The sequence below is a fragment of the Scardinius erythrophthalmus genome (assembly GCF_964197995.2).
Source record: "Scardinius erythrophthalmus genome assembly, contig: HAP1_SCAFFOLD_236, whole genome shotgun sequence".
In the NCBI taxonomy this organism is placed as follows: Eukaryota; Metazoa; Chordata; class Actinopteri; order Cypriniformes; family Leuciscidae; genus Scardinius; species Scardinius erythrophthalmus.
In genome coordinates, this window is record NW_028296375.1 from 1 (window position 1) to 15842 (window position 15842).

Below are 15842 nucleotides of genomic sequence, written 5' to 3' on the forward strand. Positions count from 1 at the left end.
TGTTTTCTGCACTCTATTACAGAGGAAACTGAGATCGAAGGGACGCGTCGATCGATTGTGTTCCTAGAAACATCCCTCCCTTGTGGAACACTGTGTCTTTCTCTTTCTCTCGCTCTCCTTCTCTTTGCTTTCGTTCTCTCTTAAGTTTTTTTCATCCTTACCTGCTTTCTGGACTTGCAGTATTCGCTCGTACACGCCGTCAGAGTTCTCCAGCAGCGTTCGGTTGGTCTGGATCATCTGTGAACACAGGGAAAAAGGGACACGTAATGAGCATCCGTGCGATTACTGTCACAATCTGACGACAGCTCATTTGTAGAGGCCTGTAGCCTGCAGATACTCGTGTGCATTCAGAGGTCATATGACATACAACAGATGTATTCCAATGACACAAAAAATAAAGCAAAGTTAATAATAATAATAATATTTTTATATATATATATATATATATATATATATATATATATATATATATATATATATATATAAATGAATTTATGCCTGAATATGGGTCATACAGTAGATATGGAAGATATTATTACAAATTATATCAGAGGTCACATGAAACATTAATACATTATAATCACCAGAATAAAATAAGTAAAACAGATATGTATATAAAAATTTGATAGATAGATAGATAGATAGATAGATAGATAGATAGATAGATAGATAGATAGATAGATAGATAGATAGATAGATAGATAGATAGATAGATAGATAGATAGATAGATAGATAGATAGATAGATAGATAGATAGATAGATAGATAGATAGATAGATAGATAGATAGATAGATCAAATAAAATAAAATTTAAATAAAATACATTTTGTGTTTATGAATTTGGGTCATATATGTGCTATACTATATGGGTCACATAGTAGCTGTATAATTTAAAGATATTATTACAAATTATATCAGAGGTCATATGAGACAATAACATCATATAGTAGTAGTATAATAAACATTACTGCAAATTAATAAATAAAATATATAAAAAAGGTTATAAAACAAATGCTTATTAATTTTTTTCCCAAGGCCAGGAAAAATATGAACTACTGGTCAGCCAAAAAACATCTATTTTAAGCCTTGTGTTCAACATAAGATTACTAGTTACAATTCAGAAGAGGAAGTTGATGGTTGTTGAATTAATGAGGAAAGTCATCGCAGGACAGGAAGTGGGGCAGATTACGCAATAGATCTGCTCTTTTGTTGAGCCTGAACCCACACCCTTCTAATGAGGCGAGCGGATTCCTACATTTAATTAAACACACACACACACACACACACACACACACACACACACACACACACACACACACACACACACACACACACACACACACACACACACACACACTAACTCAAACTAATTCAGACGGACATCTCAGCACAGGGCCAGCGGCTACAGATCCTGCACCAAACCACATCATAAAGCCATAGTCCAGATCAACAAACTTTCCTTGTGAGACTCAACATGCTGCCAAGAAAGGGGAAAAAAATGTTGCATTTACTAAAAGGCCTTTGCTGATGTTCACTTATAATGGTTTCTTACACACTGTGATGGAGTTTTACATCATGTCCATGTTGCACTCTCTCTGACCCTTAGAAATAACCACAATTTTAATAATGCTAATGCTTTTGCTCTATGTAAATTGCCTCTGTTATGATTTACTGGCTGAGTCTCAAGTCTCTGTTTAAGTTAATCTATGCAGATTATGTTCATTCTGACCTTTAGACTCTTGAAATGTTGGCCCGTATCATAAAAAACAAAGAGTTTACACTATTTTGTAACAATGGCTGTTTAGTTGAAATAATGGTTAAATTATAAATAAATAAAAAAACACTTCATTCAAGTCACTTCAGAGCAAATACATAAATATCACAATGTATATTTTATGATTTACAGAGCTTTTCAAAATGTTGGGGTCAGTAAGATTTTTGTGTTTTTTAAAAGACGTCTTTTCTGCTCACCAAGGCTGCATTTATTTAATCAAAAATACATTTAAAATGGTAAAATACTGTTTTTTTTTGTGTTGTTTTCTATGTGAATATACAGTAAAGTGTAATATATTCCTGTGATCAAAGCTGAATGTTCAGCATCATTACTCCAGTCTTCAGTGTCACATGATCCTTCAGAAATCACTCTAATATGAGGATTTGATGACATTTATGAATATTATCAGTGTTGAAAACAGTTCTTTTTCAGGATTATTTGATAAATAGAAAGTTAAAATGAATTTGAAATAGAAATCTTTTGTTACATTATAGATGTCTTTACTGATACTTTTGATCAATTTAATGTGTCCTTTCTGAATAAAAGTTTGAATTTCCTTAAAAAAAAATCTTCCTGACCCCTAACTTTTGATAACTATATATCAAATACGACAATTTATAAGAAAATGATTTTCGCAACTTGTTTGTGGTGTAATATTTATAGCAGCATATACTTAAAGGCACAGTGTGCAAGTTTCGCCACTAGAGGTCGCTTATTCACAACAATAACAAAGCCGTGGCTACTTGATGATGCCGCGAATGTGGAAAACTAGCCTATCACTGACGCCTCAGTGTTTGTTTGACACTTCAGATGCGGATTTTAAAACGATATGTATATACATGTTTTCATATCATTATAAAGTAATTAATTTGTTGATTAGATGCGCCATTAGTGGAGAACGGCAGTGTGTTTGCAGTCGAGGATAGCATTAGTAGTACCCAGAGCCATAAAGAGAAAGAGTTGCGACACTCCCATAGACCTCCGTTGTAAATAATGGCGGCGCTTTTAACCGCCCACTTCCGGGATTTGAAGAGCGGGATAGTTCTAAACACTGTCATTTTGGCGTTGGACCCCATTCACTTACATTGCTGCGCGTCGAGTTGTTCCAGAGTTAAGTTGTTGAAATATCGACCTCTTTTGAATTGTCAACCGTCTATTTTGTATCAGAGGCCCTTTGCGATGCTTATACTGGTCTTCATTTGTACATGCACAGCGTAATTATTTATATTTTATGTTAGTTGTTTCAACCAATTTTCAAGCACTGCCTGCTAACTTAGCTAGTTAGCTAGCGCGACTTCGTCAGTTAAGAGTTCGGTAATGAATCGCTGCGACCTTTATAGCAACTTTTATTTTATTTAATTTTTTGGGATATACTAACTTTTCATTATGTTTTATTGTCTTGAGTGAAGCGGCTTGTGAGAACAATGCTGGACCTCTAGGATTGTTATGGCCATCATCAGTCCTGTCTGTTTCATGGATCACCTGCCCCTGATTTTTGCTTTTCTTGTTCACACAAGCACACATTTTTGTTGTCTGTCATTGTTTAATAAAAAATGTTTATTTGAAAACCTTCATTTGTATTAGCAATGCTTAAATTCGTTTTTAATCTGTTATAGTTTTGATAATGTGTATGGCTTAATATTAAAATAATATTCTTAGTCTTAACATGATAATGTTTCACGTTGTGGTCCTGGGGTGGCCACTTTCATCAGAAGAAGTGAGCTAGCTTAAGCGAACTCTGAACGGACCGCCACGGCAGACCTCTTTGCGTGATCACGAAGGTAGGCTAATGGCTGAATCAAAATTTATAAGCAAAATCACGGGAATCAATAGCCTAATACAGCCCAGTTGTGCTAAAATAAATATCATGAGACGTCCATCATCAGATGAATGATATGGAAAAGTTAAGTTAGAGCCGCTAAAGCCAGTGCTACTACCCATACGAACATGAACACTAAGCTTTTCCCTCCAAAAATATAGCCTAAAACTTGTCTCCAAATGCAAAACTGACATTAACAAAATGCAATAACAGCTGAAAAAGTACTTGAGGTGTGTTTTATTTTATATTTACCGTTCAATAATGCAATCGCTGCTGTCTGTCCCATAGAAGAACATGACAGCCAGCGTATGTTTTAGAACTATTGGGGCTTACATGAACCACGTGACAGCCATAGCGGCGACATCAAAGAGTGTCGCAACTCTTTCTCTCTATGGCTCTGGTAGTACCGTACACGGTTAAATCAGTCAGTGTGACAAAAACACACGCAAGCCCGACACAAATGTTTAATGTCACGATTGGTATACCATCTGTTTGCATTAGTGTACATCCAGCTGGTCATTTATCATGCATTCGTTTGGAAGCAGAGCTGCATATATAAAGTGTCGTGAGAAAGCAAACCGATGTGATCATGCAGCCGACACACACAAAGAAGATATGCATCTGATTTCACTTCTTTTTATCATTACTGTAACACATATTTTGTTATTTTGATAAGATAATCATCAAGTGTTCTAAAATAAAGTGTGAGAGTAGACATACCATACACATAAGTGTCTAACTTCACTGCTATGTGTAGATATTTAAATATGGCAATCTTTAAGCATGAATGTTTGGATTTATATGAAATACAATAACAGTCCATCTGTAACATTAACTAAGGTTATTAAATGTTTTAGAAGTATTGTTTATTTAGATAATTAATTTCAACATTTGCTAATAAAAGTTGTATCTGTTAACATTAGTTAATGCACTATGAACTAACATAAATGATCAACGTATAATCAATATATTAATATTTAATTTTAATATCTATATTTATTTCATTTAATAAGTACAGTACATTTACTTGGTTCAGCTATGTTTTTTGTAATAAAAAAGATAATTTAGTTTGTTTTCATTCAGTATCAATTTTAAAAAACTATCGGTTATCGGTTATCAATATATTCATATTAATATCTATATTTATTTAATTTAATAAGTACAGTACATTTTCATGGTTTAGCTTTGTTTTTTGTTGTTTTTTTGTAATAAAAAATATTATTTTGTTTGTTTTCATTCAGTATCCATTTTAAAAAACTATCGTTATCAATATATTAATATTTAATATTAATATCTACATTTATTTAATTTAATAAGTGCAGTACATTTTCATGGTTTAGCTTTGTTTTTTGTTGTTTTTTTGTAATAAAAAATATTATTTTGTTTGTTTTCATTCAGTATCCATTTTAAAAAACTATCGTTATCAATATATTAATATTTAATATTAATATCTACATTTATTTAATTTAATAAGTGCAGTACATTTTTATGGTTTAGCTTTTGTTTTTTTTGCTGTTGTTTTTTATAATAAAAAATAGAATTTTGTTTTTTTCATTCAGTATCCATTTTAAAAACTATCGCTTATCATCCAATGGTTATCGTTATCGGTGAAATCCAGTATCGGACGACCTCTAGTAGATGTGGATTTAAAATAGACTAAGAATAAATCGTGAGATAATGTTGTTAAATATAACAGACGTAAAGTAATTGGAGTCACACTGCAGTGTTTTGTCCGTCTATCTTTCTCGTCAGGCTTCCGACGGTTTCTTTGAAACGTTCCTCTGAATAGCAACGGCCGCCTGTGCTCGTGTGATGAAGAAACAAAGGATTATCTGAAACTTCACTGTAATGCAGTCAGGGATCTGCCAAGGACACAGGTCATCATGTACCGGCCGTCTAATTGAATCGTACATCCCTATAGTGGCTAAAAGCGCAGCAGGGTCACTCGTCAGGACCAGATTATCTCTCAGTGCCAATAAAGAGGAGAACAGCTGCTTTACTTCTGACGGGTCGTGCTCAGAAAGCTTCAATCATGAGGATGTGGACGCTTTCCAAGAAGACACACACTTTCTAATGGCCTCGCCACGTGGTGATGTTGCCCAGACATAGATTATCATAGTGCACTTTATGTTTGGACCTGTCAAACACACATTGCATGCTTGCAGATTGTACAAAATGCTGCAGCAAGGTTGTTAATGAATGCTTGGGAAAACGGATCATGTTACTCCCTTGTTATCTTTTTTTTTAGGTCGGCTACCAATACATTTTAGGATACAGTATAAGATTCTGATAAATGTTTTTTTATTATTTTTTTTTATTGGAGAAATATAAAAAGTACAGATAGGCTTAACAAAATTTAAATCTGAAGATCCTCCGTCTTTTCCTTATGCATACAAAATCTAACAGGATATTATAGTTCCTTCTGCAGTTGTTAATTATATATATATACACACATTTGTACACACACGCATATATTCACTAACATGCCTATACATGTACATGCCACCTACACACAAACATATGCATATATTCCAACATACAGAAACTCTTAAAACAAAGCTACTAGAACCCTGATATATGTTTTTAAAGCACTTCACAGAATACTTAGCTGAGCTTATTAAGCCCTACAGTTCAGGCGTAAGACTAAAGCCCTATTCGGACGGGACTAGTTTAACATGGAGAGGTGGGGTAAAGTAATAATTACCAGAGCTTCTCTGTGATATTAGTCCTGTCCGAATGTGCATCTCAGTGATCATCACGGACAATGTCGGGAAAGATTACGCAGACTTTTCCCCTCAGTAAAAAGGTCTGGAAAAATTCCCTCAGGTAATACTGATCCCGTGCGAATAGACCCGCTGTAAATATGTACGTACATATTTCATAATTTCCTGTTTAAAAGTAGTTTTCCGTGTTTTTTTCAAGTATGGAGACGCTTGAAAAGCGTTCAGTTGCGTTCTAGTTGCTGGGACGAGTCTGTGGCAAAACTCAAGTGTTTCACACACACCATTCAGATCAGAAAGAATATCGACAGCACTTGTTAGAGGCACGAAACATCTTTTAGCGTTAGGTAAGTGCCTATTACCAACACAATCCAATCTGAAGTTAATACATCGTTCAACCGGACATAACTGTTTTATATATATAAATATAGGTTATATGTGTTTACACACGTGATATCAGGAAGCAGCGTAATACACACATGACGACAGGAGTGACAGCCGTGTGTAAATCGAGTACCTCTTTCACTTCTGCTAGTTTTACTGAGATTTCTTATCCTGTACGAATTGGTCATTAATATTACAGACGTCCTGTGGTAAAATTACATCACTCCATCTACCCTTGTAAAGTTAATCCCGTCCGAATAGGGCTTAAGATCATCAAACAAGTTTCTTCTAACCATTCCTCATGCACGTCTCAAATTGAAGTGTGATCGTGCTTTCTGACTCTTGATGTTTTTTACATCCGCTTAAAATCTTATCTGTACTCTTATCTGTGGCATTTTAGTACATTAGTACATGGATATTTTTATGTTTTGTATTGTTCTGTTGCTTTTTATTGCAGTGTACAGGACTTTGGAACTACGGTGGAAGCCTGTAAGGTGCTGTATAAATAAATTAATTAAATGAAATGAAACGACATGACAGATGCAGACAGGGAAGCTAACGGTATGCAAGTGTCAGATACAGTTTTTTACACAATTTTCCTCCCATAATCCAGGAAGAACCTCTAGATGTGGCCTTGCACAGGCAAACAACACTCGCATGTTCTGCAGAAAATGTAAAAAACTAGTTAGGTGACACTAAAGCCTCTTACAGTGCACACTTTATAGTAACTTGAGGCTGAGTATCGTGATCAATGGCACACTGGTGAAAGTTCATCAATGCATCTGAATCAAGTTGAATGAATCAAATTAGGACTTTTTAAAACACATTCAGAACAATTCATGATGGAATCACTCAATGGTTTGCAATATTTAATATAAAAATGGTAACACTTTAGTTTAGGGTCCAATTCTCACTAGTTGCTTTTTAACAAGTATATTATTGGCTGTTTATTAGGACTTATAAAGCACACATTAATGCCTTATTCTGTATGACCATATTCTATATCCCGATACCTAAACTTAACAACTACCTTATTAATTATTAATAAGCAGTAATTAAGAGTTTATTAAGGCAATAGTCATAGTTAATAGTGAGATTTGGACGCTAATTTAAATGTGACCTATAAAAACTAAAATACACTAGGCTACCATTCAAAAGTTTGGGCTCAGTAAGACTTTTTTTTTTTTTTTTAAGAAATTAATAATTTTATTCAGCAAGGATGCATTAAATTGATCAAAAGTGACAGTAAATGCATTTATAACGTTACAAAAGATTCTATTTCAAATAAATGCTGGTCTTTTGAACTTTCTATTCATCAAAAAAATCCTGAAAAAAACAATGCATCGCGGTTTCCACAAAAATATGAATAAATCCTCATATTAGAATGATTTCTGAAGGATCATGTGACACTGAAGACTGGAGTAATGATGCTGAACATTCAGCTTCGATCACAGGATATAAATTACACTTTACTATATATTCACATAGAAAACAGCTTTTTTAAATTATTATAATAATATTTCACAAAATTACTGTTTTTATTGTATTTTTAATCAAATAAATGCAGCCTTGGTGAGCAGAACCCAAACTTTTGAATGGAATTGTTTATCAGAAGAAAATATAAGCACTATAGAAAATTCCAAGCCTGGAAACCCAGTTAAAATTCCCTGATTTTCCATGAGTGTGTGTTGAATCAGTTTTTGGTTGTATCTGTGAGAGATAAAGCCAGAAGCCTGTTGCACATAGTTGCACAGCTGGAGCATCTGTCTCATCCGTCATGCCCACTGTCATTACATTACTAATGGCTGAAGAAATTGCAGTCTTGGTGGCAGACAAACCACTATAAGGAGGTATTTATAGAGCGAGGGAGCGGGAGGAGGACAACAGACGCCCCTTGTTCAACTGGTGCACAAACACTCACGCTTTTCCTCAAGATGAGCATATCGTTCAGCTAATTCATATGCATGTCGCTGGAAAATAAACAGTGCTCGATAGATTTCAGCAACAATACCAGACAAAAAAACGGTAACACTTTACAAAAAGGTTCATATATTAAACATTAATGTAGTAACTAACATGAACTAACCATGAGCGGTACATTTGTTCCTGTTTTTGTTAATCTTAGATAATAAATATCCAGATGTTCATTGTTTGTTGATGTTAGTTCACAGTGCATTAATTAATGTTAACAAATACAACCTTTGATTTTAATAACGTATTAATAAATGTTAAAATTCATAACTAAGATTAATAAGTGCTGAAGAAGTGTTGTTCATTCTTAGTTCAGGTTAACTAATGAACCTTATTGTAAAGTTTTACAGATTTACGCTACTATTATTATACTACTGTTAGTTCACAGTGCATTAACTAATGTTAACAATATTTTAATAAAGTATTAGTAAATGTTAAAATTAACATTAACAAAGATTAACAAATGCTGTATAAGTGCAGTTCATTATTAGTTCATGTTAATTAATGTAGTTAACTAATGTTAACTAACGAACCTTATTGTGAAGTGTTATTTAAGGCCTATGGTTAATGCTCCTAAAGTGCTGTTAATAAAATCAATAAGCTAATAAATAAGCCAATTTTTGACATGTTGACATGCAAAATTGGTTCTCATGTGGGTCTGTTGTGGTCCTTTGCTCCAGGGATCTTCCTGAAATGAAAGCTCGGAGACTTTAATGCCGTTCCTGCTCATCAAACTGCAAAACACGGCTATTCTCCGGGCAGTTTTCCCAGGAGTTTGAATTTACAATTTGTGATGGTGCATTATTCAAACATAAGCAAAAACAAAAACTGTTGGAACGCATTATCATGACCCATGAATACGGACCTGGTTTATTCATGGTTGCATCATTGCAACCCATCAAATCTGAGTCAACATGCATTCAAAAAGCCTTTGCATTTCACTACAGGACATACATACCATCATGCAAACCACAGAAAGTGTATTCTTTAGGGAGATTTCGGTGTAAATATTTTGGCTACTTTGCAATATTAAAATAAAACTGGTAACACTTTACGGTAACACTTTGTCATTGTTACATATGTTACATGTACTTACCATAGTAATAACAGTAAATTATGCATAATTACATCCAACTTACCCTCAACCAAACCCTAATCCTACCCTAACCCTACAGTAAGTACATGTAGTTGATTAATATTACTCAGTACTTAAATATATAATTACACTGTAACAATGACACCTTAAAATAAAGTGTAACCTACATTTCTTACTATATTAGTTAATCTTTGTTAAAGGGGTGGTATAATGGCCTTTTCACAAGATGTAAAATAAGTCTCTGATGTCCTCAGAGTGTGTGTGAAGTTTAAGCTTAAAATACCCCACAGATATTTTTATATAGCATGTTAAAATTGTCACTTTTTGAGAGTGAGCAAAAACGCACCGTTTTGTCCCTTTAAATGCAAATGAGCTGCTGCTCCCGGCACAGTGGGCGGAGCTTCAAGAGCTCGTGTTCTTTTACCTCACACACACATGCACTGAAAATTTCATAAACTTTTAGGCTTTTATGTTCAAACCGGAGTCAGACAATGATGGAGAGACTCGAGAAGAAGTGACAACATGTAGAAGCAACAGGACATTTCTGAATGATTAGTTGATGAATTTATGAAGCTGATGTGTAGTTATCTTCTAGTCATTGATTAGCATATTCTGTCATGATAATCTATAAATCGTGTTCCCGGGGGCGGGGTTTATGTAAATTTTAGGCTTGGTGATGTCACTAACCCGGGAGGAACGTGGTGTAGTCTCTACCAGCCGTTTGTTGTAGTCCTTATAAAACGATTTCTTTAAAAGCAAATATCTCCCTTTGAACTTTGAGCGTTGTAACTTTGCAGATGTTGTTTATGATCAAACAGCAACATTACACACTAACTAAAGTTAGAAAAGTCAAATCATAATCAACCACCCTTTTAATTTAAAAATCCAGCTGTTCATTGTTTGTTCATGTTAGTTCACAGTGCATTAACTAAATGTTTAAAAATACAACCTTTGATTTTAATAACGTATTAGTAAATGTTGGAATTAATATGAACTAAAATGAATAAATGCTGTAGAAGTATTGTTCATTCTCTAATGAACCTTATTGTAAAGTGTTGTCATAAAACCTTGCAATGTTAAAACTTGTCTTGGTTATTGCTGCTTTGAAACGATGTGTGTATAAATCTTTATGTAAATGCACTCACCATCTCATAAGCGGTGACCACTTTCTTCAGGACTTCGGGCAGCAGGCCCTGGGCCTCCATGATGGGGTACTGATCTCTGAGGTTAAACAGCAGAAGCGGGCTCGCGTCCGGCCCGCTGAGGCGCGGGGAGAGCGCTAGGATACACTGCTTCAGGTTAGCCACCGCGGACAGACCGCACAGCTCTTTAAACGGCACAATGGCATTCTGTGGAGGACATGGAGGTCAGAATGTGAAATGCTTTACAGCACAGGATCAAATCTTTCACCAAGTGTTGTGCTGCACGATTCATTGAAATAAAACAGAAACTGCAATAAGGCTGTGAATTAATTAAATAAATATGAATATGTGCTGCGAGTTTCAGAGTAAAGCATGGCTGTGAGTTTGGGTCACTTTAATGTACATTTGTAAACGCATCAAAATAAGTATTAGTATTGCAATTTTACAGTTGTAATGTCAAATAAAATGATTAAATGACTTATTTTTTTTTAATAAATTATTTTTCTTACTTTTTTTGTATTTAATTTTTTTTGTATTAATAATAATTATTATTATTATATAAATAAATAAATATTATTATTAATAATAATTATTATTATTTTATAATACATATTATTATATAAGTAATAATAAAATAGTTAGTATTATAAATATCATTATATAAATAATAATAATAATAATAATAAAGAGTATTATATAAATATTATTACAAATAATTATTATTTTTATTATAAATATAAACATAAATATTAATAATAATAATTATTACTATTATATAAATAATAATAATTACAATTTTAATTATTAGTATATCAATATAATAATACAAATAATAATAATATTTATATCATGGTCTGGGTGAATACTCGATTCTGATTGGCTGCAGGGTGTCCATTAAAAAGTGATAGAGGACACCTAGTAAAGGAGTTCTGGAGTAAAGGTGAAACTGACTGTTTACCGTTCGAAATTAATAAATAAATGCGCTGGCTACATCAGCTGTGAGTAACCATAGCAACAGGCAGTCAAAGTATCTGTACGGACTATAAATCGAGCGGACTATAAAGTTCTCCGGTTGCTAAATAAACCGTCAGGCGTAACCAGGGAAACCAAGTTATTGTTTGTAAAAACTTTAGATTTTGATTGTAAAACTAATTAAAATATAAACTAATGTTTTAAAAATGTGTTATTTGGCAAGTGACCATGGTATAAGTGGGTTAATGCCCTTTGAGGTGTCCATTGTCAGGTATTAATGGACTCCGCTGCGCGTCGGACAGTTCACGCCTTGCCGTCGTCCATTAATACCTGACAATGGACACCTCGTCGGGCATTAACCCTTACATAATATTATAATATATAATATTATTAATATTATAATAATATTAATATTATTATTATTATTATAGTTCATATAGAATTATTATAGTTCATATATATCCAATACAATATTCATCTAATCACAAAAATCATAAAAAAATGAAATATCCTTTTTTAATCAAAATCACAATTTTTATCAGAAAAATACCGTAGATTTTTCCACAATTCATGCAGCCCTTTTTCAAAATAGCTGTGATGGAGTACAAATTGTACAATACTGTCTGGCTGCACTTATGTTCGAAATAGAATACTAACATACTGTGCATATATCTATAAAATAAGATTATAAATATATATATATATATATATATATATATATATATATATATATATATATATATATATATATTTTTTTTTTTTTTTTTTTTTTTTTTTTTTTTTTTAAGCCACATGACCTCATCAGGTTGCATATTTGAATCAGCAAGTGGTGTCTAGTTATAATCTCAGAAATAGATACATTATTATGCATGAACCCTTAACAGTCCAATCAAATATGGATTCAATAAAATAAAATAAAAATCATGGCTGATAATATCACTTACAGTACACTGAAAATGGAAAGTCGAGTGCACTGGATTGTGGGATATAGAATTCCTGTTCAATAGTGCACATCTGGTATAGTAGGTCATCTGGGTATTCTATGCATATTGCATGTCACACAGTATATTCTGTGCATGCACATACACTACACACGGCAGAAATAGGAAGAGTGTAGTATGATCTTTCGAACACACCCAGTGACCTAGTTGTAGGAGGTGACGAGAAAACAAAACCAATCTGATGCCAGCAAGGTGCCGACTTCCCCATAGTGAACGTCCACGAACAAGAAATTCAATAGGAAGTGGTTTTAGTGAGTGTGTGTTCTACAAAAGCACGGCTCTGAAAGTGGGAGGAACACGTCATTTTTCTTGTGAAAGCTCCTCTAGTGGGTTTTAAACACAAACAACAGCAATATTTAACAGGGGAACATTTACACAGTATAAATAGTGAATATAGCAGAAGCGCCTGGAATTGTTTCCACGAGAAGAATGCAATGTAAACAGAGCTGTTAAAATACCCGTAATGTACAGTGTGTTATGAATAGAATAGCGTGTGCTGAAATAAAGCAAACACCAAAAGCAGGAGACCTTGTGAATGCTGCTTCATCTATCCTCTGATTTAAAGCATTTAAAGGTAAAATAATTCAGGCAATAGGGATGGCGTTATATTAAATAACCATAACATACTCATTATGGTTTTTGCTGGCAATATAAAACTAAACAACAATTCAAACTGTTCATTTAAATGATTCTTGATTCAAAACTCTGATTCAACCATTTATTAGCATTATTATTCGAAAAGATAAAGTAATGTGAGGCACGTTTTAATATACAGTATATATCTATATATCTATATCTATATCAATATATATATTTATTAATATTTAAAAATTGAAGAACGCATTGGAATAGACTTGGGTAGACAAAAAGACTATAGGATAAACTTACTAATATGAACAATATAAAAGTGTTTAAAACACATATTTGTGGATTGGAATATAATCTATTTCACAACATAGTTAACAATTTATTATATACAGTATCTTAAACTATTTAGACGGAAGCTATTATAGCTAATAAAGTTTTAAATATGGATATTTTTCTTTCAAAAACCCAGAAGGCCTTTGTTAACCCCCTGGAGCCGTATGGATTATTTTTTTATGATGGATGGATGCATTTTTTGGGCTTCAAAATCTCGCCCCCCATTCACTCCCATTATAAAGCTTGGAAGAGCCAGGATATTTTTAAATATAACTCCGGTTGTATTCTTCTGAAAGAAGATAGACATATACAACTTGGATGGCTTGAGGGTGAGTAAATCATGGAATAATTTTTATTTTTGGGTGAACTATCCCTTTAATGGTTTATCACTTTCGAACAATAGGTGGCGCTGTGACCAAATTGATGTGGTGTGGTCAGAGTAAGGTGACAATGACAGATGCAAAGCTTGGTATCAATGTGCCAAAGTATTGCAGAGATACAGCCTCGGAGTCATTGTGGCATCATGCCTCGGTATACGAAAACGGTTTCGTCAATCGACACGAAAACTTTTTACTGACATGGTCTGATGATAATACGATTCGATTTTGGTGAAAATCAGACAAACAGTCTAGGAGGAGTTTGAAAAAGTAGGTTTTTAAAGAAAATCATAATGGCGGATAGGGCTGCACAATATTGTAGAAAATTGCGATATGCAATGCCTCATTAAATAATGCGATATTCAATAATGCTTAAAATGTGTAAAATAAACTTAAATTATCTTTAAAATATATTTAAAATTATATAACCTACATGCGTGTTTCAAATTCTTTTTGTGACAAGAAAACATCCCTAAACTTCTGACAGTGAACATCAGTGTTTTACTGTATATAAGAAGTGTTATTTTAACATCAGGGGTTCAGGAGTCAGGTTATCCTACATTAGATTAGGGTTATTTCACAACACAAACTGAATAATCAAATGTAAAAATAAAACACTGCTTAGTTTTTACTGAATGAATTAAATATATACTGATTGTTATTAAAGCTACAAAAGTTATTCAGCTGAGAGAAGTAAGTGATTTTCTCTTTGTCTTTTGTTCATAACCCTAGTTATTTCAAGCTGTTGCGATATGCATATCACGATATATACATTTGCGATATTTCGATATATTGTGCAGCCCTAATGGTGGACAGAAAGTTCGGCCGACTATAGCAAAGGCATCTCGGCATGACTCAAGGAATCTATTAAGACCAGATTCATCACAATAGGCCTTTATCGCATCACAACAGAACGCCGGAAGTAGCCGCGAAAAAGTTGCTGAAGCCGTACTGCGTCTTCCGGTTATTGCGTTCACCATGGCCGCCTGTTAATTATCACTGGACTACTCGCATCTCCCAAAAGTTTCTTTTTGTTTTTGTTTTCTTGATTCCATTTTAATGGTTTAATCAAATTGTTATAACCAATTATTTAAAATGTAATGATTTAAGCAAAACTTTCTTCAAAGGTTAAACCAAACTTTTATTTTGACGGGTTGCCGTGCCGTCTCTCTGTGTTTTATAATATGACGATAGTTTTTCTCAAATGAAGCTAAAATGCTGCTGAAGTGACTCTCAGAGCGGTTGTGTTGATGAAGTGCATTAATGTCCTCATATAGGCTGAAAACTTCGCAAGCGTTATGCGTGCCTCAGTGTGTGTGTGTGTGGTAAATGAAACTGCGCATCTGTGCCATTCATTCACAGAGACACGCAGAACATGCATGATTCCTATTTAAATAGTCTTTATGCGGTTTAATATTGACAGACACTGGTCTATATCGCGATTTTATTTAAATTTACTGACCTACTTTTTATCTAAAGGTAACTAAGTAACCACTGGAAGTGCGAGTACACTGCTTGGCGATTTCGAACATTCCGAAACCATAGACTGTAAAAAAATATGGACGTAGTGTCCGTGACGTCACCCGTAGGTTTCTGAAGACCGTTTTTGAAGCCTAAAGTGGGCATAGCCGACCGTCGCCATCTTGGCAGCGCGTCACTCCCGAA

The 15842-nt window shown here is 33.8% G+C and overlaps 1 protein-coding gene across 1 annotated transcript in view; it reads right to left on the bottom strand.

The window, feature by feature from the left end:
* Window positions 1–63: 63 nt before the first annotated feature.
* The window catches only part of LOC308686397 (inactive phospholipase C-like protein 2), a gene marked incomplete at its 3' end in the record, with an annotated part of 45512 nt that continues 29733 nt past the window's right edge, over window positions 64–15842 (bottom strand). Inside the window, exons 3-4 of the mRNA XM_081394821.1 lie at window positions 10910–11113; window positions 64–237 (exon numbers count right to left, since the gene is read on the bottom strand). Coding sequence (XP_081250947.1) covers window positions 64–237; window positions 10910–11113 — 378 coding nt within the window. The remainder of the gene's footprint in view (window positions 238–10909; window positions 11114–15842) is intronic.